General features: G+C 40.8%; 2 protein-coding genes across 8 annotated transcripts in view; both read right to left on the bottom strand.

Annotated features, from left to right (window-relative positions):
• LOC119147491 (vegetative cell wall protein gp1-like) overlaps nucleotides 1–27,180 on the bottom strand; it is a 516,692-nt gene that overhangs the window by 292,174 nt on the left and 197,338 nt on the right. The gene's annotated exons all lie outside the window — the stretch shown is intronic.
• FBLN2 (fibulin 2) overlaps nucleotides 1–27,180 on the bottom strand; it is a 106,898-nt gene that overhangs the window by 20,486 nt on the left and 59,232 nt on the right. For all 4 annotated transcript variants that reach the window (XM_037386572.1, XM_037386574.1, XM_037386571.1 and 1 more), the window contains 6 exons: nucleotides 16,002–16,113; nucleotides 11,650–11,779; nucleotides 7,363–7,549; nucleotides 5,711–5,917; nucleotides 3,141–3,257; nucleotides 2,600–2,701 (listed from right to left, as the gene is read on the bottom strand). In XM_037386572.1, the coding sequence (XP_037242469.1) occupies nucleotides 2,600–2,701; nucleotides 3,141–3,257; nucleotides 5,711–5,917; nucleotides 7,363–7,549; nucleotides 11,650–11,779; nucleotides 16,002–16,113 (855 nt within the window). The remainder of the gene's footprint in view (nucleotides 1–2,599; nucleotides 2,702–3,140; nucleotides 3,258–5,710; nucleotides 5,918–7,362; nucleotides 7,550–11,649; nucleotides 11,780–16,001; nucleotides 16,114–27,180) is intronic.

Genomic DNA, 27,180 nt, shown 5'->3' with positions numbered 1-27,180 from the left:
AAGGCATTCTTCCTTCCAGTGGTGTTCTGTCAGCCATTAAATTTGAACTAGATAATTTCATTAGTTTTCTATGCTTACCAGTATCTCTGATTTCAAAATAAAATAGTATTTTTTTTTAAAAATATCCAATTTTGACAATTACAGAAGATGGTACATCACATTTCTGCTCTAAACTATGACACTGTCCAAACTTTCCTGCTCATGCCCTCATGCCATATGATGGTCATTAATAAGAGGAGATCACAGAGCTTTAAAAGACAGAAACAAAACCAAAGCTGTGATGGTCAGAAAAACAATGTTATAAACATAGGGAGGAAGACAGGGACGGAGAATGTGAATGTATTCACACATGACATTACAGTCACAGGCACTGCTGCTTCCATTAACGACTAGAGGTCTCCATTTTTCCAGGCATTTCCACCGAGCACTGCTGCAGCTCAGGTACCTCCTAAACCTGCCTGAGAAAAATTCAGACCTCATCTTTTTGAAGCAAATTAAGTCCTCATAAATATACTTGTAAAAATAGAGTGGTTTCTTATATGAACTTAAATAGCAAGGACGATACAGCAGAATTATGGTGAATCTTTGACGGTTACACAAAGAGATTTGTGCCAGAATCAACAAAGGACTAATCTGAATTTTAAAATTCCATCACTTTCGAATGGATCTTTTCCACTGCCCAGATTTATGCAGATTTCTTGAGCTCTATTTATGAAGTTTTGTTGTTTCATGATGTCTGGGGACTTGGCAGTATTGACATTGTCCAGAGGGATCAACTGCTGTGTTTTCTTAGTCAGTTTAATAGTCATCAGTACTGCTGTGGTCATCATACCTATGGACTTTTATGACTTTTGCACAAAGTTATATGTATCCTGAGAATGTACTGCTAGGGAAAAAGCCAAATGGCATACAACTCATGATGTTAAGTGGCTGAGCAAATGGTGCACATGTGTTTTTACTAACTCATATTTAAATGTCATACGCAAAGATGGCCAGAGAGCCTTTTTGCACAAATGGTTTAAATGCATTGCGGAGCATGAAGAATTATGATGCTGTGGTAAATGGCTTATACCTATCATCTTACCAACACATTTTCTATGCCTGTTGAGTATAAAGCCCTCTGCACAGATCACTCTGTGGCTGACACAGTAGAATGATCCCAGTGTGTTCACACATAATTGGCCTCTGGAACAAGCGTGAGCACCTGTGAGGCACTCATCCAAATCTATATCAACATGTTGCAACCAAAAGGGAAAAATAGAATTCTATTAGAACAATTTCTGAAATGAAACAACACTTCTTTCATGCTGGAGATGCCTAAATGAAGTGTGTTGGAGCTACTATATCAGCACCGTGCTACAATACATACAGTGTTACGCTGAAAACAGGGCTGGAATAAACCCTCGGCGATCATCTCATCCTTGCTCACACCCCTACACTTTTTGTCATTCCAGAAAGAGCCATTCTTAAAAACAGGCAGTCACACAGAGGCAACACACACTTCTTGGCAGGAAATGTGTTTCAGCAAACCACCACCCTTACCATCAAATACTTACTTTAGCGTAGATTATAAATGTCCCTTGCTACAATTTAAACTCACTATTTCCACTGACACTTCTGAATTTTTTCACCTCCTGTTGGAAAACGATTGCCTTGAAATGCCCATTTTGATTCTGACATTAATTAATCAAATTAGCTTCCACCACACTTGAGTAAGCAATGCACAGTGAATATATTATCTGGTGATATTAAATTCCAATTTTCTTCATGGACTATCTGGAATTTCATGAAAATTATTCGTTATTCAAGAAGATCTGAGATTAAGAGTGATGTGGATCACTTGTGAGCTATTCCGAGTATCAGAAGCTTCTACTTGCATTTCACTGCTGGCTGTTATTGCTCCCATACTTATAGATTTATAATTAAAGTATGTCACAGGGCATTGCTTCTGACCCCCAAAATCTTTCCCTAGCAAGCATACCCTTTGTCACTACCCAGACTTGTCCCTAAAAATGTATATAATGTGAACAATCATGATGCAGCTTTGGAATTTACTGTTTGTCACTGTGCAGGCCTGAGCTTCAGTGTCAAGTGAAACACATGGAGCTGGACCAGCTCACAGCGAAGCCTCATTGAATCCAGGTTTTCAAGGCAAGCAGAAATCAAAACAAAGAAAACAGGTGACAAGGCACAGCTGTAGCTCTAAGGGCATTCTGCAGGTCAGCAAATGTGCCTGTGTCCTGCGAGCTGCTCCTGTTCTCAGGAGGAAAAGCTGCATGTCCATAGCTGTGTAGGCAGACGCTCGGGAGGAATAGTAGTGGGAACAGAAACCAAGAGGGCTGAAAAAAAGCCTGGAACATCAGAGGAAAAGAGCACAAATCCAGGCCTGCCTTCACCTGAAGTCCCCAGGTAACAGGCACACTGGATAGACACGCTTCAGGAGTTATCTGTGAAGCAGATCTGGTATTCCTTCTGCCAAATAGCCTCTGTATTGCCACTTGCAATTCACAGTAGAGAAGGAGCCCTCAGAGAAACACCTATGGGTATGAGATATAAAACTGCTTTAAACCCTGTCTCTGTGGTGAACTGAACCACTTACCTTCACAAGAAAACCTATCAGCCATGATCGTATATCCAGACAAACAAGAGCATACAACATTTCCTTCCACAATATTGCAGATGTGCTTGCAGGGGCCGTTATCTATACAAAGCAAAATTGCATCATACATTAGCATTCTCAACACAGATCAGCTGAAGTAACAAACCTCTGAGTCATCCAAATAAAATCCCAATTTAGGCAACAGGGAATGCAGTTTGTAAACAATCTGTCCAGGCAGCTCTAATCACTATTTACAACCCTCCTACAGAAACACACCTGTGCCCCTCCTACCTGTATTGCTTGCCTTATGCTGCACTGCTTACTTTAAACTAAATAGCAGGTGTGTAACAACCCTGAAGCCAGAGTAAAGCCTCAAATTACTTCCTCAGGTCTCCCCTGACAATTCCTCAGCCTTATGCCAGAGGTAACCGATTAAGGATGTGCACTGAAATCAGATTGGTGAAAGGATGCATGAAATTTTATTCTGGCTCTCTAAACATTCCTCACTTGTCTGCATCTGCAGTTTACACCTCCAACATACCTTTACATTTATCCTGCCCTTCTTGTAAGGACATGATGAGAAGAGGCTGAGAAGGAGAGGCTGCTGGAGGGATGGTGGCTTCTGCTTCCAGCCTCTCCACCTGTCCTCTGTCAGGATCTGTAAGGCAAGGGAGGCAGAGATGGATCACAGACAGCATCATCTCCACCAGACACCCCATGGCAAGGGTCCTCATCCCATCCATCCCACTCCCTCACGATTTGTAGGAGGAAACATTTTGGTGTCCTGGACAACTGTCTATGTGTGGGGTGAACAGTTGCTTTTGGAAGCTGCCATCTGATATGAACAACTGCCTGACAGCTCTCTCTCTCTCTGAGATACTCACAAACATCATGGATAATTTCTGTAAAATATTGCAACACCTAATGAATAAACCAGAAAGTGCTAATTCTACTTTTAAAAATATTGGTATATTGTAAATACAGTGGCTGTCTTTCATTCAGTGTATGATGAAGGAAAAAGCCAAACCCACGCCAAGTCTTTAAACATATTCTGTACATGCTGTTTCAACACAGATGAAGAGCAGACGCTCACCTTTACAAGCATGGGATACTCTGGAATGACTTTTACACAGCCAAGTGGAAAATATGACAGCTGCTATCTGTCATGAAGATTTTCAACAAAGTAATGTTAAAGGTATCAGAATAGTTAAAAAAAGAAGCAGCTCTGTTACATCAATAAGAATAATGCAGTTTATCAATATCAACAAACTAGAAGCCTAAATCTGTAAGGCAGAATTGTTCTTTAAGAGGGATGTGTCCTTTTCCCATTGATTTGGGTTCAAGTGTCACCTGGAGCACAGTGTGAGCCACCATGCAATGACATTAAATGACTGTGTGACTGCAATACAGGTTTGGGGTACAGGAAGAGCAATTTCACTTGAAACCAAAATGAAATCACAGGCATACAATGGGCTGTGACACACAGGCAAATGAAAGTCACCTGCTTGTGGTATAGCCTGAATGATTTCCCCAGAGAGAGCAGAGAAGCAAGAAGCAGCTTTTGAAGTTTCATCAAAGTATGCTTTCTCCCTGCCTCACAGACCCACTGCAAGGACATCACTACTTCCAAGCCTTGTGAAAAAGTGTGACATGTTTTAAAAAACAAAAATTAAATACAAAAACATTCTCAGTCCAGCAAAAAGCTGGAAATGTACTGGGACAGGTACAAATACAAAAGCATTATATCTAACCACAGTAGTAAAAATTCCCCAACGGTATGAGATTCAAAACTGTCTGGGGTCTCCATGCACAGGCCACACCACAGAGATGGGCACATACACAGAGGATAAATGAGAAATAAAAGGCTGCTGTGCCACATTGCCAGGTAGAGCACATTGGATTGGCCAAGCGTAGCAAGCGTGGTGCCCTGCCCTGCCCCCTCCCTCAGCCAGCCTTTAACCTGGCCCAGGATTCCAGGATGACAGCAGCAACTCTGCCTCGCTTCGCTCCTCCTCTGTGTCTCAGATGTCTCGCTCACAGTCTCCTACCCTTGTCACAATCCTCCACCTCAGCTGAGCTCTGTAAATCCTCTACATGTCTTGGCACAGCCATAAGCACTGCAGTCTTGCAGATCTGCCAAGATGACTGACTATCCTGATACTAGATTTATTAACCCAAATCTGCACTTCAACAGAGTTTGTAGTGGGGGAAGCAAAGCAAAGCAAAGCAAAGCAGAACAAAACCACACATACACTCCAGGTGAACAATCAAGCCAAATTTTGCAGGGCTAAAGTAAGAACCATTTTCTTTGCTTCTTTTGGATTAGGTTCCTTCCCCAGAATTTTAATATAAACAACAGGGCAGACAGCTGCCGCAGACACACTGTCAAACACGTTACTGATGTAAGTGTTGTAACATCACGTTGAAAAGAATGACATAATGAATGCTCATTGTTTGGCTTGGGCAGAAACTATTTGAAGTCTACGGAATTTTGTCATTGGATGGCAACACTTGTTTTGCTTGTTAAATAACTGAAAGCACTTGTAACTAATATAAGGTTTCAACTTTTCAAGTTATCTGATCTGAAATCTTGCCATTGGAGAACTCCAGACATCAAAACAATTACAACACAATAGACTCGCTTTTCAAGACTTCCACCACACTAGATATATTTAGATTTTGTATCACTGAAAGATGTTAATGATTTTAGATAAAAATCAAAGTTCAGGAAGCAATGCTGTCTGTTTGAACTGAGTAAAGTTTATTTAAAGGAAAGCTAACTGTGAAATACAAAATGACTCTAAGAAGAAAAGGTATTTCATTAAGAATATTCACAAATCCTCTTCTGAAAAGCAAAAAGAGTTGATCTGAAGATATTAAATACCACCTGATCTCATGCCACTGATATACAAAAATAAGGTATAATTAAGTTTCCTAAATGTTTTTTTTTCCTTACATTATTAACCTGTCCAATTTCTATGGAAAATGTCCATGCATCAAAACCCATAAAAAACCTCACAGAAACTACAGAGAAAGTAAAGAAAAGTTTGGTAGATCAATGCAGGTGGCACAAAGACCATCATTCATGGTGTTTCCTGCCCATTTTCTCACCTGGAGAGCAGCTAGTCCCATCATCTTGCAAAGTGAATTCTGGAAAACACGAACACTTGTAGGACCCCACGGTGTTTATACACAAATGCTGACAGAGTTCCCCACCATAGATAAGACATTCATCCAGGTCATCTCCAGGCAGGTTATTTGACAGTTCAGCTTCATTGCTGATGGACAAAGCTTCATTGTGATCTTCCATCTCTGAAACTACAAGAGGACACCACTTGCTGGTTCTCTAATACGTGCTTTAGCATTAGCGCCATACAGTATGGAGTGTTTGGTCACACAAACTCCAGACACAGTCAAATCTACTCAGAACACTTAGCCCAAGGACAAGAGAGAATGAACCCAACCTGAAGGTAAGACCATGGTGCTGAAGGTCCACCACCTCCTTCCATAACAGGCTGGAGGGACAGACATTTTACAGGAGTCACTGAGAAATATGTGGGAGATGTGACCGTGGGAGGTTACAACCTCACCTTTCACACTGACTACTAACACCATTGCTATCGTTTTTTGAACTAAGATATCACACTGAAGCCCCATCTGAAATTGGCCCCACTAAAGAACTACACCGAATTTCAAATTTCAGGAAAAAAAACTTATCCAGTTGGTTTGGAAACTCTTTTCAACACCACTATTAATTTATGGGCTACTTCTGTAACTAGCATTTACAAAAATTCTGGGACCACTTAAGAGTGACAGGGCTACCCTACCTACTCCTTTTAAACACTGGCAAAAGCACTATCCTTTCCATTTCCTGACCAAGTTTGACAAGACTTTCTGTGACACTAAAATTAATTGTTCAGCGAGTTTCTCAGTCGGCTTTTCTGAAACACATACAACGCAAACTTTCTTGCCCAGTGAGGTCTCAGCTAGGTTGAAATAAACCCTTACATTTGTTGGCAAGAGAAAATACACATTTAATTTATGAGAAAAGAATGCACAAAACTTGAACCCTAGCGTATGCAGGAGGTTACCATGCAACTCGTGCATGACAAGTGGCTACGGAGTGATGCTGGAAGGAGTGTGACATTGGGCTGAGGGAGGAAGCATAACTGTCCAAGCTCCAGATCTGTCATGCCTCTCTGCCTGCAGGGATTTGACTTGGCTCCTCAGCATCACTATGCTTATATGTTGGAAGAGTGAAAACAAACGGCAGTGCTCTGGGGCTTCTCCAGAGTGTGCTGTGAGAAAGCTGCTGTGATGTTCACCAAAACAAGAGGAAATCTATTCCCAGGATGTTTCATTGGTATCATAATCCACGGGACTACTTTGTCTGGAAAAAACTTGTAATTTGCTTTGCACAGACTCTTTCAGGATTTCTTCTGCTAAAAATACAATGACCAGCTTCAACTTTGCTTCTTACCAAGGCTTCTTACTAGTGGCAGGTCCCTGTACCGTGTGACTCAGAGGGGAAAAACAAACAAAACCCCGAAGTACTAAAGAAGGCATGTTTTAAGGATCAGAAACACCTACATATTTTTTTTTCCTTTTTCAGAACTGCTTTAAGAACAAGGAAGTCTATACTTGATCTGAGAGAGAAGGCAACTGTGCTCCTGTGGCATTACTCCTTCTAGCATCTCCCCATGTGACCACATGAGACAGAGACCTTATCTGCAATGTCTTCAAATACATAAATGGACACTTACCTTTCTCAGGTGTCACTGTTGGCAAAGGTTCAGGATGCCTTTTTATTTCTGGATGGATAAAGTGATCTCCTCCTTCACAGCAGGACAGCATCACATGACTGCAGGGGTAGCCCAGATTTATGTTGGACTCACAGGTTTTCCCCTCGCTCCTTAATCGCAGGCCCAGGTTACAGCAATCGCAGCATTGCTGCAAAAGGAGGAGACTATCAGCAACAAGAATTTAACAGTCTGTTTCAGGGATAAGACCACACACACACCTGGAACTGATCTGTGCTTCCTTTAACAGTGGAGCATCTGGAAAAGCACTTTGGGTTTAGACAGTTGCAAACATCAAAGCTTTACTTGTGCTGGTTTTTGCCCTCCTGCACAAACAGGTCAAATGCAACCAGGCTAAACACAAAGCCTGTGACAATGGTTTCAGCAACGTGCGTGCAAGGAAGTAGTGGTGCCACAGATCACCTCTTCCTAGCTAGCTCTTGCACACGGCCATTGCTTTGAATATAGTAGATTATAGACAATACAGATCTATACCTCCCTGCGTTAGATTTCAAAAAAATGGTTAGTTGCTTGAAGCAACGTGAAAGGGTTCATAAATATCTTGCATGGGCATGAGGATCATCATCAGCATCTGAGCTCTGTCAGTATGTCAGTAAAGACTTTGCCCTATGCACCGCTGCCCTGCAAACCTGCTATGACCTTTAGTTACGTGACTGTCCTGGACAGCATCCCGCTGAGACAGTGGCTAGAGAAAGGCCAGCGTGTGTGTTATGAGCTGTCTGCCTGCCTTTTCTTTCCTGAGCATAGCTAAGCAGCAGCTTCACTGACAGGCTGATGCAGCGGGGCATCCCTGAAATGTGGCCTCTCATGCATTTTCCTCTGCTGCAAGTGGCAGACAAAAACTGTATCACGCTTTACTCGGTCACATACAAATCTATTGCACAGTCAGGCCACAGAAATGCATCGGATAAATTATATCAAATTCAGAAAGTCCACACTATGCATATGCATAGTGGATACCAAATCAAGCAAGGAAGCGGAGGAGCTGTAAGTCTCTGCTACAGGTTATATGTGAATTGGAGATGCCTGTCTGGATTTAAATCTAAGCGTCCTGACTTCCCTAATATATACATTTAGATGCTTTCACTGACAGTATAGTTGTAAAATGCAGAGCCTCCTTCCCTCTGCAACAACTTTGACAGTCAAGACATCCAGCCCAGCAGCGGTCATTTGTCGTCTGCAGCCACACTGCAATAGCCTCTGAACCAGGAGAAGCAATTTCAGTCTACTCAAATATTCAGTCTATGAACAAGCGTCAGACACATAAAACGAAGGTTGTAATTCAAACTGGCACCAGTTAGCTATGTCAACAGAAAGTCCAAGGACGGAAGAGAAGAAAACTGAACTAAGCTCCCTCTTCCCAGGAGAGAGATCTGTGACCTGAGGCAATCAAATAAGAGAAGCAGTGTTGTAAGGGTTGGACACAGTATGGAAATGGGAAGGAATCACTTTTCATGATTAGCAAACCTAGACGGGCATTCACATTAAAACAGAGTCTGTCTCCACTAGGGAGACAGGGAAACTTGTCCACCAGCAGCTCAGTCTGCAGAAACTCTTCTGCTGAGTCACTTTATTCAAGATTCAAACACTGTAGCTTTAGGGTTTCTTGAGCATTTCACACGCAGTATGTACCCCTTGCATGTTTGACCCAGTACTTATGACTACAGCTCATGTTTTATGGCCTGCTTCCTGATCTGAAAAATCCCCAAACGTCACAACCAGTAGACATTATTCACATTTGCAAATATGCACAGCCAGGAAGAGTTGCCTTTACGTGCCCAAATACATGTTTGTAAAAAATTTACAGTACAGGTCCTGAAGATGCTGAATATTTTTTTTTTTTATACTAAATGGGCTAAATCATCTTTTCAAAAGAAGTATTTAAAAAAAATAATGATCCAGCTATAATGGATGGTGGTCATGCTAGAAAAGAGAAAAATCCTGTTTTCATCCTTCCCAAATCCAGAATCCCCAAATTAAAATTTTATGAACCGAAAATTCTACCTTCTATAAATATTTTTAATTTTGGTACAATTTTTGCAGCTTCAGTATGCAAAATAGAAGAAGTTAAGGACAATACATGTTTTTACTCAAGTATTGTAAAATGTTGGAATATTTGCCTTGAAGAACATGGCTTTTTTCAGTCATAGTTTTGATTCACAATTTAGCCCATGTGCAGGCATCACAGAGGGTATAAGTCAGTCATACACTTCTGGGTTTACATATTTTCCAGATGAATACAAGTGTCTCATTTTCCAGTGGAAAAACTTGTTCGTTGGAAAGTTCCTACTAAAATGCAAAAACTTGAATATCTTGATCTCCTATTAGCTACCTTTTGAACTTACCAGAATTCTACAATTGATTTAATAACAACGAAAATTATTTTTACATTGCAATCAAGAAACACACCCTGAGAACTACTGTTTGATTCACAACTTTCTATGTTCTTCTCAAAAATCTTTGCTAGAATCCAGCATAACTGCATTTACCATGGTGGTGTCTTCATCTACTAGGAAGAAGTCCCTAAACATGTGCTTTTTAGAGTAAATAACAATTAAAAGCAGCCTAAGATGAAGTTGTATTGAACAGAAGCTGAATGCTTCGATCTAAAGAACTGGCACTGCTGCATTCATCTTGAAGCAAAAATAAAGACCCCACATCAAAGATGCCTGAAGAAGACCTACACACATTAGTTACCTGGAAGAAAACCCCTGGCTTTTAGCAGGACAGCATAAACACTTTTTACAAAGTCTTTGGGGAAACAAACTTATCTTTCCACATTCCAGACAACCTTTTTGATTCACAACACCCAGACACAGCAGTCACTAATAGCAGAGCGGATCAGGGGAAACACTGTGATGCACTGTCAGCGCTTTCTGTGAGGTCACCTCTGGAAGAATGTTTAACTATAACAACATTAGAAAGCCTTTCTTAAAGTCTCAACAGTCCCAGTATTTCATTTTTTTTCCAAGCAGTAGCTGCAATGACTAAATAGCTAAAGGAGCTAAAAAGGAAGGCAAAGCTATCCCTTCAATAATTTTACCATTTCAGATGGTTTCTCTTGAAGGAAAACATTACATTGGAACTGGCACGAGGAGCTAGTCCATGAGAGTATTTTGTAACTTTTTTCAGTTCAGACAGGAATGATGAAGTTTTCCCACTCTACTTCTTTCTAAGGAATGGCATGTGTGATAAGACTTACTCTACGGCTTGTGCTCTGTCTGGCATGCAAAAGAACCATGGTGAAAACCTAAGAATAATAATTCTGTCTCACTTCAGAAATATTAATGTCTTCTCCCAAATGCACAAATTCTCTTTTTATTCTAATGGTGGACTCCAGACCAAAGTAAATAGTAGTTCTGGAAATGACAAATCAGCATAGCTAATTAAACTTTAAAATCCACAGTAGATGCCCACGTATCTTGCTTTTCCAGTGAACAATTATCCGCAAGAATCGCCGATGTATAAGAAGAGACAGAACTAATCAGTTTCCTGCTGAGACAGCGGAAGCTGCTATTAAGCTTAGATATAGCTATGTAAATTATTATCAGAGTGAAATGAATTCTGAAATGCACCCTTCTGTTAAAAAAAGGCAAGTAAGCAAGCAAGATGCTGAATCTTCAAACTGGTTTAAATTGGTTTGGCTCCACTGATTCTCATAAAGCAAATCTCATTTATATAAGCTGAGGCTGTGGGTCAGGATTTGTGATTTGAACCATTCGTTAATGATCTGCCTTTATTTATGAACAAGAGCTTCCATCATCATCTAAAATGCTTGTTCCTCTCATCCATCGTTTTATTCGACTGAGAAATGAGGCTGCAATTCAACACTGTAGCTAAGCAAACTGTTCAGTAATGGGTTTTGCATTATATCTTCAATTAAGTTTTGCCCTATCATTTTCTAAGTTCTTCCACACCATAGATATAAAAACTGAAATGGTCTTTTCAGATACTTCCAAAGCGAGAAGGCAAAAGTAATACAGCAAGTTAAATCTTAAAAATGGAGATGGAAATAATTCAAAACAACATTACTGTGAAGTTTCAAAAGGGGCTGCATCACCAGGCAGTTGAAACCTAAATACTAACAGTGTAATTTCCCTGCCACATTCCTGCGACTTTATAATTTTCTGTGCTCCATAATAATATATGAAGAAATTACTGCTAAATGCAGGAAATGAGGACACCTTCAATATTCAGAACAAAACCTATAAAAGCATCAGAGTAACCTACCTTATACGAAGATCCTCCACAGGGGTCACTTTCCTCTGGTCCACACACATCTCCTTCCTTCGCAGCAATCATGCCAGCCAGGCAACTGTTCTCCTTTACGGTGGAGACACAACACTGCTTCTGAGCAATTCTGCAAAGGATCACAGAGGTCATGTCTTCACTGACATTGAGAAGACATTGGGATGGGGTGCAAAAAAGCCAGACCTATTGGATTCACAGTACGTTCCACAGATTTGGTCTCTCTTTGACATAGGTGTCAATACTAGTATAATATAGATACTACCACCAACCTTTGCTGGATATATTTTTTTCCTCATTTCTAACAAAAATATGTACTGATAAATGCTCAAGGAGTCTTGTGTTTAGGTCACTATCTGGTCACCAATACCCCTTACAGCTCATCTGTGTTTGTGCAACAGTCCTCTTCCCCATGTTTTGCTTCTCAGAAGTCTTCCGAAGATTTCAGAAACAGAAAACAGACAGAAACCTTCTTCCCTGGAAAACACTTGTACACACTTACTTCTTCACCAGTCAGAGGACTGAAGCTCTGGACAGGACTTAAGGAAAGTGTCACATCACAAACCCGCTATAAACTCTCCTTTATAGCCCTGCAGATTGTTACGCACAATTTAAGCTTTCCTCTAACTTCAGTTATGAAAGAGAAGGTTATGGGTGACTTGATCACTGTATATGAAGTACTTGGGGAACGTAAATTTCCTATATATGGCTCTTCAAATCAAACATTTTAACAAGATTCACTGAAGGTTGAAATGAAACAGATTAAAAATCTAAATGGCAAATCCCTAAAAGAAATGTAATAGACGTTCACTGAAATAATAAAATAAGCTTCCCTACTATTTTAAAGTCTATAGTGTGTTCCCCCCCGCCCCTTTGAAGAGGTATGTGCTTCTTTCATTCACATACAAAAGGGCAGCGAAAATGACACAGTCCCTTTGGTTTCACTCCATGACCCAGTCTCTCAATCCACGCAGCATGGGACCAGCAGCACTCTGGGCTGGGGGGGGAAGGGCCCCTGTGATGGGGAAGGGTGAGGACTGAGAGCTGCAGGCCACAATAATTATCCTGAGGGGGTTATGTTGAGTACGTGACCTGTGGAATGGGCCTATGTGACACAGATGAACATGTTAAAACTCAGATGAAATAACATATTATGTTATGAGTAAGGGTAAATTTCTGTCCTGGACAGATTTGGTGGCATGAAGGACTTAAGGAAAGTTTTTCTTTTTCCAAGAATAACCTTGGTGTCTAAGTATCTCTTGCTGATGCGCTGCTGCAGGGCACACTGCTTTCTGGGGTACCCTGGTAATGGTGAGTGGGAGGTTGATGCATTTTAACAGCCAGCGCATCATAGCAAAGCAATTCTCCTGCAACAGAAATACTTGCAAGCAAATAACTTTTGTCAGTCAGATACCATTATCACTGCAATAAAATACAGTTATCCTAGGAAACAAAACCTTCTCTTTTCTGGGAAGAATATATTTCCAACTCACAGTTTTCATCTTAATGCTTCAATTAAAATAATAATAAATAAAAAAAGGTGGGGGGTAGGAAAAGGAAAGGGATGTCTCTTTTTCCAGTAGAAACCAGCCAGTGACAGCCACTTTGCTACTTTTGCTGATACCAATGGACTGCTGTGCCAGCTTTACGTTAATATTTTTATGCTGGATAGCGTAAGAGATGTGTAACCAAAAAGCAGTGGTTTGAGTTTGACTACAGGAAGGGGATTACCACCTCCCCATGCTTCTTTTTCAAGGAGGTTAGTTTTCTAATCCAGTATTAATTGCCAACTGGAGAAATACAATTTTTTGATAAATGAATTGTTATTATCCAAATATAATAAAGTACCAGTAATTTAGCTATTATAGTTTACATAAGACATCCAAGCTTTCATTTTAAAAAAAACCCTAGCTGAAAGTTATTATCGTTTGTAGAAATAACAAAATGCTATTAGAAGTATTTTTATCTGTGGAAATTGTTTACCATATTAAAACACTGACATCTCTATAGATTCGTGTTCTTCTGCAACGTGACATTTAGCCATGAGAAATTCCTTTCATGTACGAAATAAAGAGTAGAAACAGTATTGCCTGGAGCACTGGAGTATCACTGGCCAGTTTTTATTTCAGTATTTAACTATCACCACTGCTGTTTCAGCTACTCCATTACCAGAAAATTATTTGGGAACACACAGTGTTAACCACATTCTCTTGTTTTTTCTTCACAAACCTACTCTTCACAGACCAGATAAATGAGTTGTTGGTTCAAAGAAGATTCAAAATATTTCTGCTTTAGGGAAAGAGTAAATGGTTAAGATCAGTGAGATGACGTCCATGTATTAAACTGATGTGAGTCTCTAACTGGGACACAGTGTCAGCAAAAAGCAGGATTCATACTTGTACAGCTGATGTAAATGCCACCCAGATAAACACTGCTCTGTTACGATAAAACACGTATCAGTTATGAAAAACACTTATCAATTATGAGATAAAAACTGCTATACTGGCCAGATGAGATTTCATCTAGCCTAACATCCTATTTCTGATACAGCCAGTGGTTCAAGCTCTGGGAGTATTTTTACATCTGGCTATCGACTGGCTATCTAAGGACTTTCTGTAACTTGCTTTATTCATCTAGTTACTACACCTGACCTCTTTTAGGTAGTTCCAGTTCCCATCCTGCAGTTAGTGTTGTTGGTCACTACACAGAGATAGGCCAAGCTCGTACATCAATGTTCAGACATCAAATTACATCAACAAGGAGCTTTAACATTTAAGGTTTTGCCACTTGAAAATCCCAAAATGGCACCTGGAAACAAGAAATCTCAATCTCCAACCTCTGTATAAACAACCTACAGCCTCAGCAGACAGACACACGGGTGGCTTCACTTATTTGCCTCAGCTGAAAAAAAATCAGTTCTTCAGTGCAGTGGTTCTATAAAGACCCAAGGCTTTATAGAGAACTATCCTGGCAGAAGAGTCACTAATTATTGCAATTAATATCTATTTTCTACTTTTAAAAATCTTTAGATACCAAATTGAGTTAGTGTCAGACTCTTGGGAGCTTGCATGGCTTCCAGGCATTCTGGCACACAATGTGGTGGCACGGTGGCCAGCTCTGCACACTGGCACACCTCCCAGTGGGAGCAGGAAGGTTCTGTCTATGCTTTCAAGGTTCTGAGGCCATAGATTTGAATACTTTTTTTTACAGGAAATGTTTTATTTACACAGAATAATTTACAGGTGGTTTTAAATCTTTAAAACAGGGATGCAATTGAAATTTTGAAAGTAAAACAACTGAACTCCTGATCTCTTATTCTTTTAAATCCCAATAGATTCACGAGTATCACGTGAATTCACAACTTGTAGAGAGATTCACGACTGAAGTATTTAGGATCTGCCTTTTTCATCTAAACCCAGCTTCAGATGTGTAGGTGCAACTCATTAATTTATTGGATTTGCACCTACTTAGGCCAAGGCTGGAATTTTTTAATCTGTCTTTACTTCATAGACAGCTGGCATATGTCAGTTATGTCATGCCAGATCCCGGGGGGGGGGGGGGGGGGCATTTTAATCTCCCAGTAACTTCAGAAAGGTGCAATGATATTAACTTCGATAAAACTGATTATGCCAAATTTTTTTAATGCTGCAAATGTTGGGATCACTATTAGAGAAATCCATCTGGCTTATGTTGCACCGTGTGAGTCTCAGATAACTTTGCCTTCATCCCTCCCCCTAGGGACTGTTTCAGACTGGGGTGGAGGAGGGAGATACGGGATGGCCTGCAGCTAGTGTAATATATTGTCCATGTCACTCTGCACCCATTATTCTTTTCTTGCTGTGCAGTTTGAATCTGGCACCCTCACTCAGACCAGATGCTGCTGATACCATCAGTGTTACTGAGGCATATGGTCCTCCCTCCAGGTGAACACAGACATCAGAACCAGCAGCCATTCATATTGGACAACAAACACATCATTTAATGATATGGATAATCATGGCATTTAGCACTTGTCAAATGGAAGACAAGCTCTGCCCTTCCATTTATATCCTACTCCATAGATGCACATAAAACTGGGAAACAAAAATTTGTTCTCTGCTCACGTGACAGAGGAAAAGAAACCTTAAAAGGCTTTTGCTTAGATTAGATTTTGGGGAAAGGAAGGGGAAATGCTTCTTTCTAATCTGCCATGACATACTGCCAGTCTACCATTAATTTATACAATGAAACAGTTCCCAGTCTCTTGGACACCCTGCAAATTGTACAATCATTTGACTTCTTCTAAAAGGCTGTTCTCTACATTAATCTAAAACGCTTGGTTTTGCCTTACGTACCTGCAAATATCACCATCCATTCCACTTACAGGGATTTCTGTGCACTCCCCATTGTCTATAGCCCACTGTTGCCCAGCTCCACAGCAGCTCTCAATCAATTCCTTTGTGGAACCTGTATAAAACATACACCCAGAATTTTTGGTATGAAATGGATTCATTTTAGTTCTACTTTCTTAATAGAGAAGATCTTTAAAATAAGAATAGTTCAGCTTTTTCTTCTTTTTTTTTTTTTCTTTTTCTTTCTACATTTCATTTGGTCATATGCAAAAAATGAAAGAGGCAACTGATACCTGCAGCATCTGGACATAACTCGATCACCTGGTAATCTCCTTCATGGAGGAACAGCAGAAGCAATTTCAAGTTTTAATTACAACAAAAGACAAGATGGGTTTGAAGATGACTCCGCTGTTGACATCTCTGAACACAAAACCCCTGAAAACCCATACTTGGCTACTTAATGCAAGTTGATTTAATGAGTCATTGTGCTATTGTAACACGCCTTCACTAGCGCTAGCTAGGCTAGCATGAAGGTGTTCAAGTGAAGTTCACAACAAAATACAGTACACAGAGTGTACACAAGCTTAACATATGGCACACACAAGCCTCAGTAGTTCTCTTATACCAAGTTGTAAATATAGAGTTTCACTGATGAGTAACAACCAACCGAAACCCATTCCTTGTCATAGTCCCTTAAGGTTCTTAGTACTTAGCAAGGGTGGTTTTAGTAGGTTTGACATATGTAGCATTAAGAAATTGTTTCCATAAGACAGATTAAGAAAAACTACAGAATTACCTAAAGTAGATATACCTAGAGCGCCCAATGGCTGAATTTGAAAGTTCAGCTGGTTTAACAGCATAATGAAAAGGGTCTGAGAGACGTAACTGACTCTGCTGATGAGCTCCAGTGAAACACTGGCATTAAGATGTAGTAAAAGAGACAGACACGTAGCATGCTGCTGTAGCTTTTGCATCTTTCCCTGTGGATTTCAGCTTAAGATGTGAATTTTCAGGTTCCAGTGAAATACAACTTAAACTGGCAGATTTGCAATATACTACATATCTACCGTATAGAACCGACCCAGATACATCAGACTGGGCAGAAACAGTATTTTTTGGAGTCTGTACAGAAGTTTACTTCTTGATGGGACACTCGCCATGCTACTGGGGTGCAAACACCAAACAATCAGTAACCCAGGCCAACTAAACTGATGCTGGAGTGCACCGCACCTGCTCCATGGCAGCAGCTGGCGGGCACTGTACTGTGTCATTAGGAAGATTTTTCCTCTAGCTGCCCACACAGTGGATGGGCTCCATTGCACGAAGCACGTGGTCTCCCCCTTAGCAGCTAACAGGTCTGCAGCAGGAGCCGCCTGCTTTGGGAACAGTTACACAGATAGCAGGTAATAAAATGATTAAGAGATGCCTTTCAGAGAGACATGAGGTGCATTACAAATGCTTGGGGGCTGTGATTTCACAGTATCGATATACATGTCAATACACATAACAGAGATGATGTATCAGACCGCAGGGCTCTGCTTTCTCCACAGTCAACAGCCCTGTGCTGCTGAGTTGAAGCAGCACCTGCTGTCTCCATTGGCTCATCAGAGGTGTTCCAGTTTCTTTTAAAGCCATCTATATGGATAGACGGAACATTTTGTGCATTTTATCCATACTTCCAGGCCAGTGTCTGGCATGATTTGGTGTTACCGTTAAGAGGAAACAAAGACAAAATCACCACAAAGTTGTGCTGTAGATGTGCGGGTGCAATGGACCTGGGGTAGCTCCACATCTGAGCATTCCTTGACCAACACCCAGCAACCCACACTGCAGAACAACGTCTTTTCAAGAACTCTCAGCCAGCTTTTAGATAAATGCCTCCTGAATGAGCAGGGGGGGAGCCTCTTTCTTTACAAGGATTTTTAGGATAAATGCCATTGCTGCAGAACGGCTCTGCTGAAGGTGCAGCACTCTCATGTCAACACTCAGCAACAAAGCTCAGCATTTGGAAGCCAGCCTCTGCTGGACTGGCCTCACACAAATGTGATGTGTCAGGGAATTGTGTTCGGATCGATAGGAGGGACTCTGAGTCATCTGGTTTGAACGGATTAACAGCAGCATTAGACAGCAGCTTCTCCAATAGGCCAGCTTTGATGAAACAGAATCTTTTATTTTGTCTCCATTTGCTATATGGTATGAAGTAAAAAAAAATTTCTCTGCAAAACTGTAACATTTAACCATAAGTGAGTTTGGAAATGGCTACGATTCAAAACATTGGGGTATCCACGCTGCACAATTCAAGAAGAAACAGAGACAGCCTACATTATAAGCAGGTTTCTGCTGTCATGTGTTTACAGCAGTTATTCTATGTTTCAAACAACAGTAGAAAAAGTTTACAGTGTCTTGTAAAGCTAAGGAGTAATTAGATATAAGTGTAGTGCTATCTTCAATGCTAAAAAATCGTGGCACTTACACAGATAATACAACCCCCCTCAGCAGAAGAATATTCCTTTATACTTATTACAGTTAATTTAGGAGATAATATTAAATTTTGGAAACTGGAAAGTTCTCACCACCAGTACGGCTTGCTTTATAAACAGCAACTAGAAAAACTAAACACACACATAATACAGTGCTTGCGATCATGATTTGTCTGCTCATGAGAAAACAACTTTAAGAAACTCTATCTAACAAGGCAAAAAGAGGTGCAGAAAGAAAGAACACGTCTGATTACTGACCAAGATCTCACGGGAGACAAATTACCAAATTCCATTTCCTTCTGTGTCCCTTGCTTCCTGACAGGGTTCATTTCACACCTTCTATGGCAGTGCCTCAGCAGACCTGCGTTTGATTTGGCTGAGCAGTGTTGACCGCTCCAGTAGCCAGATGAAATACAGTATTGGAAAACTATCCCCCAAGCAGCGAAGGCATGGCACAAGGCTAGGTAGGATGGATGGCCCCTGCTCCTCCTGCGGGTAAGCCTGGGGCCAAGCCTGAGCCCGCTGCGGAGGTGAGGGGGGTCCGCAGGGGCTGCTGCCTCACGCTCCTACTCCTGGCTGCACAGTGGTACCGCAGCCACTGCGTTTCCAACACAGAGCCCGTATACTCATGGGCAGATGGGAATGCTGAGCATTTCCCAATCACACTTCTCAGTGAAAATATTTCAACGCTTTAACTACATTTTTCGCTGAAAAGAGAAAATAATCTGTGAAAAAATACCTTCTTTGCCACTAACTCGGATGGGTGGATGAGGAGAGATTGCAGCAAGTGAGAAGACCCAGCTCCCCACAGCTGCAGCCACGTGTGCTCAAACCAGCAGCAACCTTGTGGCCCGGAGCATCAGACCCTGCAGCACCTGCCCCAGTGCTTCCACAATTTTGTTAGTGCATCAATCACCAGTAACTCCAAGGAGTAGTAACAGCTTTGGCAGTTGAGACTAAGAGGGGGAGTCGGGCTTCCAGGACAAACCCCACCCTTTCTGTACTCACAAACCCCAGTTATGCGAAACCATTAGGTTACAAGGAGAAGGGGAGAGGTGTTATGGCAAGTCAACGCCGCAGAAAAATCGCATGCCCCGTCAGGACTGCAGAGGAGACTGTGGCACAGAGAACTGCATCTCTACACTGAGTCCTTATTTATAGGTTGAAAAAAACAGAAAGGAGTGAGGGGGGAAAGAGGAGGCACTTCGCACCTTCGTAAATTGTACTTCGTTCTCTTTAAGGTGTCAGGGAGAGACCATCCAAACCAGACATCGCACCCTCACGCTGTACAGCTGCGGAGGGGCTGTCAGGACTGATGCCATTTCTGTCCTCCCACACTGCCACATCCATGCTCACACACAAGGGCACAGCACCATAACAAACTGCAACTGGACTTCAGGCTATGCAATGCTTTCATTTTATGCAGCATTATTAACAATGTTCAAAATACACTTGAGTCTCAAAAGCTGTATTATGTATAAGAGTTGCTATACAATATGAGAGTGATGATATGTGTGGCGGGAAATACACCTGGTACCAGATAACTATGAAACATTGCTATAAACCAGTTTGTCAATGAAATTTTAATTCAGTCCCTTGGTGAAAACTCCATTCATTTTACCAAGTGCTGAAACACATCTGTTGCTGTGGTATTGCTAGGTTTAAAACACAAGAATATAGCACAATCTACTAATCTATATTGCAGTGATCTACATGATTTATAATTCAAATAAAAATTAATTACTCACTCCTCACTAAAGATTCAATATCAGATTGCAGTACTGAAGTGCCATACTATTAAGCAGTCATATTTACAAAATATATTGCCTTTTGTTATGATCTTATGAATAATTAAATCTAGAATGCAGTTATAATGAAATGAACAAACTAGTGCATTTTATCTCAGTTGGGAATTATAAAACTGAATAATTCATAATAGGACTCAGTCATTAGCATGGATTTATGGTATTTTGATTATACATTAGCAAGAACAAATATATACAACAAGATATATGCACAAGACTGAAGATCACATAGCTTCTAAGCTGGATGAAGACATTAAGCTATATGTATAGCAGACTTTGAAAAACATCCCAACAGAACTTTGTTTATTCGGGGCTTTCACAATATTAGCAGATATAGAAGAAGAGCTGCATCTGCTCACAGAAAATAATCTTGAATATTTGGTATACTGTGTGCATTTTTGATACTTTGTGGAGTCATTTAAAAAGACACCTGTTAATAGCTAATTTCCTACTTCGGAATTTCTTCACTAGGGACAAAAAAAAGAATTTATTTCAGGCTTTACTATGAAACAGCATGGTGTCTCCTCACTTGTTTTAGATTTAGCAGCTTATCTCCTACAATTATCACTCTACATCACTCTGAAGGTACGAACTGAAGTACATTTTGGCCTAATCTCGAAATTTTGCACACTGTTTTTCAGAGACATTTAGAATTTATTTCAAATATTTAGAGAAACACTTCTCTTCACACCACCCCCCTACCCCCCCACCCCCCCAATTTTACTTCATCCTTGACTATGCCTTAAAACGTCATGTTGTCTTAATGCCTGGTCCAAACCTGCCTAGTGTTGGAATGGCCTCCTGCTGACTCTGGGTCACACCAAGGTTTTCCATAGCCAGATAATATCCATGCAGCTTTTACATGCTGCTACCCAGGATTTTCATCTTTCAGCTAAAAAAATATGTTAGGGGGGGCGGGTGTGTGTTTAAAAAGTTTAGCTAAAGCTCAAACATTACACTGAGGAAAACACACATTTAAATGTTAATAAATTTTTCCCCCCACTCACACAGTGAACCGTCAGTTTGTTAGAATAGGAATGGAGAGAAAATGGATTTTCAAAAACCCTCCTCCCCCTTTTTCCCCCCAGTGCTAACAAATTACATTTTGAGAGGGATAAAACATCATCCAACTCTGTGACTGGTCAAGAATATTTCAGTTTCTTGCCAGAGTTTTTTTGATGCTGATGTTTCACTGATTTCAGCTTCACCTGAATTTCCACTCACAACATTTAAGCAGTTTAACGCCTCTGATTTCATCGCTTACTTCCATTCTCACTTTAGTTTTACAGCTCTGCAGAACATTCTCATCAATTGACTAACTCCTATTGTGCTAATATCCATTCTTTGGCAAATGGATTGACTCACTGCCTGAGCTATGGGGCATGTTTTAGCCACCATTCTCCTGTTCTAGAAGTTTATTTTGTCTAAGCAGAATACAGACAGACAAACCTTAAGACTTCAACACTTCCTCACATAATGCGAGCAGTGAGCACTGACCCATCACACTATGCAATCCACCCAAACCTCTCACCACCACTAGCAAGTGATGGGTTTAGCTTTAACAGCACCACGTTTTCATTCAGATAAAATAAAAAATTATTTTCCTTTCTGCTAAAATTATTATAGGAGCCATGACGCATTAGAGTCTTAATAGCAATTTTTATCTACAGCGATACTCGTGTAGGCAGACATAGTGCAGGGGCTTGGACATAACCATTTGATCCAAGACGTAGGTAAAGTTCAAAACTGTTATTGTTCCCCAGAAAGATCATGTATTAGCCAGGGCAAGTCAGTGCACTGTGTTCCAGATGAAGCATGAATCACCGGGAGGACTGGCATTTCAGGGGCAGCATGATGTTGTCAGCCCCAAGCAGCTACATCGCCTCACTGCAGCCTTTAATTTAAGCTGTTAATTGCTGGAGCAGCACTTAACATGTGAAAGAGGAATGTTCATACCTCTGCAACTGAGTTGAGCTTTTGTTCTTACGATGAAGCATGCTATGCAGTTCCTGTGCTGGAGGACAATACTTTACCTTCCCCCAAACTACAGTACTACAGTCTTTGAGTTGGGGGGCAACTAAAACCCAATAAACACCACAGGATCTTGCAAGGATACAAGTTTGTGCACTAAGACTAATTTTGACGTGGAACATTCTAGAAATGAGGCACTCAATTAAGACACATCTTCATTTTGAGGAAATAATTGCTCATCCACACATGAAGCTGACAGCCATGACTCTCAAGCTAGAACATAATTTTGAAAAAAGCAACTGCACAAACTGCCCGAGCCCTGAGCTGGCATAAATCAGCCAGCCCCGCAGCGCTTGGTGGAGCAGCCTCACAGCCCGGCATCACCTGCGCGAAGGCAGCAGCCGCGGCAGCCTGCAACATGGCAGGTTAACAAACTGGCCTCTGAGAGCAGTTAATGAGTCCCTCCAGCACCACCCGGGGCAGATTATGACTTCCCAAGCAGCAAAGCATGAAGGCGGGCTCCCAAGGTACACAAGCACCTTTTCCCACCTTAAAAGAAAGCTGTTATTTGGTAGAAAAGCTGATCCAGCTTGCTTTTACCTGCTGCAACCACCCTCACCCACCAGAAATGAGTGGAAAAAGAACAGAAATGGTGTAGAGCAGAACAGGAGCAGTTTCCATCACCTTTCCATGAGCACACACCGTTGAGGTGATCCAAGCAGAGCGCTGCTTTTCCTGTCTAGTCAGTACTCATGATTTGTTTCCCACCTCCTTATAAAAGAAACAAAAAGTACCATGAAAATATGTTTATTGGTTTATGTACGTCTATCTTTCCTTTCAAAGGAAGTTTCCTAGACCTGCAATGCATCCAGCACATACATTTCAGAAGAATTGCTTGCTCACACCGGAGAAAAAGATTATGTATTTCCTTATCAAATAGCTGTCTGAGAACATAAAACCATCTATTATGCCAAATAATGAAGAAGAACTTCACAGAACAATGATTAACTTGATGGAGTTCTTAAAATACTGAAAAATACCTGTTTCCAGTGGGTCTTTTTATCGTTTCAACCTCTTCATCATTAAATAAATAAATAAAGTACTGTAGCTTTACCCCTTAACAGACTGTCATTTCTTATCTCACCAACAGTCTGAGAGGCTTTATTAAATTCCCTCGTTGAATTTCACCATTTGGTTGTGCAGTGTAACATGTTCTTAACTTGATTTATCTGAAATGGCTAGAAAGACGTTTTAATGAGTAAAGGTAAAGAGGAGAAGAACATTTATCTTGGCAAAGATAGGGGAGGGGAGAGTGACAACACAGTCCCAAAGCCAGCTGCTTTCACTTGAAACTGAACTATCACTTACGTCATTAGTGCTGGTTAAGCTTTCTTCAGGACCTGTTCCCAGATAAATCAGTGTGTAGTTTATTCTGTGCAGGTTACTACAGGCTCCTCAAAGTGCTTCAGTGTTCAGGAGCATATTTGACTCTAAATCTTACTGAAATGAGAGTAGTGCTCGAGTGTTTCCATGATCAAATCCTCAGTTAGCTCACTGCTCGGGACGGGGCTTTAACCCACGTGCACTCATTAGACTTCTAGGCTCCTCTCATTGGAAATAATGAAAAAGCAGATTGCAAGAGAAATACAGGCTGAGCTGAGGTTCAACACACATCTCATGGCTTCAGTCCAGTACCTAATCCTTCTCTCCTCTTTTCCATCACCCTCTTCCATTCCTACTGGACTCAATTTGCGATACCATCACCACAGTAATGTAAGTGAGGTCCATCACACTTGCAGCAACCTGCCTTCATTTTAAACTTCATATGGCAAAGCGTATTTTTTATGCTCTCCTACTTTCTCTGAAGTCACCTGCATCTCCTTAGAAACCCACCCCACCATTCATCCAGGACAAGTTCCTGTTATATTGCCTTCACTCCTTGGGAGGCATCTGCTTTCCATTTCAACCTGAAAACGCTCTGTTTCCTACATTATTCTTTTTTCATAAATTCCTTATGCTGGCTTGCTTGGCAAAATATAGTGAGTTGTGTCTGCCCAAAGGCACAATGAAAAACTGGATAAAACAAACTGAATGTTCTCATTTTACTATGCACTGTACAATGGAGACATACATCAACATAACCTCAGCCAGGATTGTTTGGCAGATTTTGTTCGAAGTGTGAATGAATAGCAACCTTATATTCCCTCTGGCTTTAGTTCTGGATAATCCTTGTAAGTCAAAACTCCTATTACCTGTGCCAGAGGTCAGATAATTTAGATGATGTTTGGTCTTTAACGTTTCCATGACAGCACCCTTTATTAGCTCCAGGTTGAATGAAAGGGGGGGGACACAACTAAACAAATTCTCTACCCTTCTTCACCAACTAAAAAACTTAAGCAATTTCTCTTCCTGCCTTTAAAAAATTTGGCTCATTTCTATCTATCCTTCTGTCACTGGGTTTGAAGTGAAACAGTTCATACACAATCCTCCTCTTATTAGCTACAATAATAACTCAAAGTAGGCATAATGTTTCTTGCCTTCAGCACAGTCTTGGCTGTATTTTCCTCCTCAACTTTCCTTCCCCAGATATTGCACAGACTATATTTATGCTGTCTATTAACTTTCAAAAGAGCTGAGGCTTTGGAAAGCCTGGTTCTGATTATCCTTGTAATTCCTGTCTAAAGAATTTTATCTTGGGGGAGAGCATGCTCTTTGCATGCCTCTTTTTGTGGCTAGGTAGGCTCCTTTCTTCAAAGCCAGCATTTCCACCAGCCCTGTTTAATTTTAATATTAAAATTAAAAGGCATAGTGTTTATCAGGGGATGTAGTTAGGGACTGTCTGTCAGAGCACTTGGGAAATTTAGGCAGGATCACTGAATCTCCTGCAACTCAAGCATTTAGCAACACAAGCACTTTCAGTATGTTCTTAACCAGTTACAAATTGAGAGGTTGTAGTGGTAATAAAATTACCGCAATAATATTCCTTTTTGGTTTTTTTCCTTAAAAAAAAACCCCAAACATAAAGAGGCAAATGGATGTGTGTGTAAGGCCTTACTTTAGCTTATGTGCTCTCCCAGCTTGTGTGTGTTTATCTACGGAAAAATAATTCATTAGTTTCACCATGTAAATATTCAAACCCACACACTACAATACTAGGGACAGCCATCCATCAAGACATGTCGCTGCTTTAAATTTTTAGTGTAGCAGTGAAAAAGGTCTTTGTTTTAGACTGTGAATGCTGATCAAGGACAAGCCAAGCTATAGTGCTTAGCAATGCCAGACACACCTTAATCATGCAACCCACAGAAATACACAATTTGATCTCATACCAATCACAGTAGAAACTGTACTTTTGTTTAAAGTCACAAAGGAGGATTGTACGCTTATATCTGAATCGGGACACAGATGACAGGTTACACTGCGCACGCATACAGGCAGAGTTAACACATGACAACAAAATGGTTTTGAACAGCCCTATGAAGCCAACCCCGAAGTTCACTCTTCCAGGTTGCAGTTGCGAGCTTTCAGGTATTTGAGTTTTGTGACTTTGGTAACTGAAAAAAAATCTCAAGCAAATGACCAGTGCTTGATCCGCTTTGATCAGTAGAGCCGCATGCAGCACAGACTAAAAATATTCACCCTTAGCTGCACTCTAGGAGAGCCCATCCAGAAATTGTTCACAGAGAAACTCTTGAATCATTTGGGGGGAAAAAAGGCCAAGATTTTCTTTCTCTTCGTGGCCAATTTATGCAAAGTAAAAAAACAGTAAAATTAATCAGAGAAGTTATTCACTGTGAATTGAATGCTCATCGCTATTCAAAGCATTACTGAAACAAACTGGGAAGATTTACGCACTGACTCATCCCCAGCTGCTGGTGTCAGCTTGTTTTCTCTGCTACATTTTTCAACACAACTTTCAAAGTAACCTAATAGAGCACGTTAACAGAAACAGCAGCCCTAGCCAGTCTTGCACACCTTGAAAAGGTAAGAAAAAAAAATAAGATGAAACAATAGCATCAGTCAGTGACCCGCTACATGCCTCAGGAGCCTGACATGTTCCTGATGAAGTACGTGCCCTCCAGCTCTGTTTGGACAGGGCTGAGGATTGTTGACCAAAAAATCCTGAACATCACAGGAAGGAAACCTCTGAATTTCACTGAATTTCTAATTACTGTGTAGGGATACTTAAACTGAATAGCAAAGTTGTTGTAGGGCTCCAGCTCTCCTTATCTGGGTATCCTACTCTACTCCTTGCTAGTCCCTGTCAGGTTTATAATCGTAAATTACATTGTTTATTTATTTTATGATGTTCTGAAGAGCTCTCTCATTTCCTTTGGCTTTTCTTTATGAAGTTCTGCAATCAGTGTTTGTACAAGAACTTCAGCAATAATGATTGTGGCCCAGGGCATTTCCTGGATTAATGACAGGCTGGAAGAGTTGATGGCCCACGGTTCTGCCTTGATCCATTAACCCCAAGGAGGTTTAAATTCTCCAGGAAGCATCCACTGCCAGAGCAGTTATTGTGAAGGAAATTCAGCGGAATACTTTAGTCAACAGCAACAAAACAAACTTTCTTTTATCCCTCACAAATGTAGGAGGAAATATTATTAATTTGAATGGGCTGATAATGATGTTTAAGGTGTTTCAGGGGAATTTAGCAACCCCTAGCAGGAAGCACAGCAGGAAATTTCTGTTTTGCCATGCAGTATGCATCAGAACCAGAGCTGTCTGGAAATAAGGTTTTTCAATTCCCTAAGAAATTAAGGGCTTGGGGTAGAATTTGGGAAAATTGAGATTTTAAATGAAGCACCTTATTTGATACTGTTACTGTGGTTTCACACAGGAGTGACTCATTTTGCTCATTTCCACTTCAGACTACCTCCAGCTCAAATGATCTGGTCCCCCAGGCACAGCTCAGTGTAACCC

This window comes from Falco rusticolus, chromosome 4, assembly GCF_015220075.1.
Source record: "Falco rusticolus isolate bFalRus1 chromosome 4, bFalRus1.pri, whole genome shotgun sequence".
Taxonomy (NCBI): Eukaryota; Metazoa; Chordata; class Aves; order Falconiformes; family Falconidae; genus Falco; species Falco rusticolus.
The sequence above is the reverse complement of the archived record's forward strand: the minus strand, read 5'-3'. Positions and strand labels throughout refer to the sequence as shown.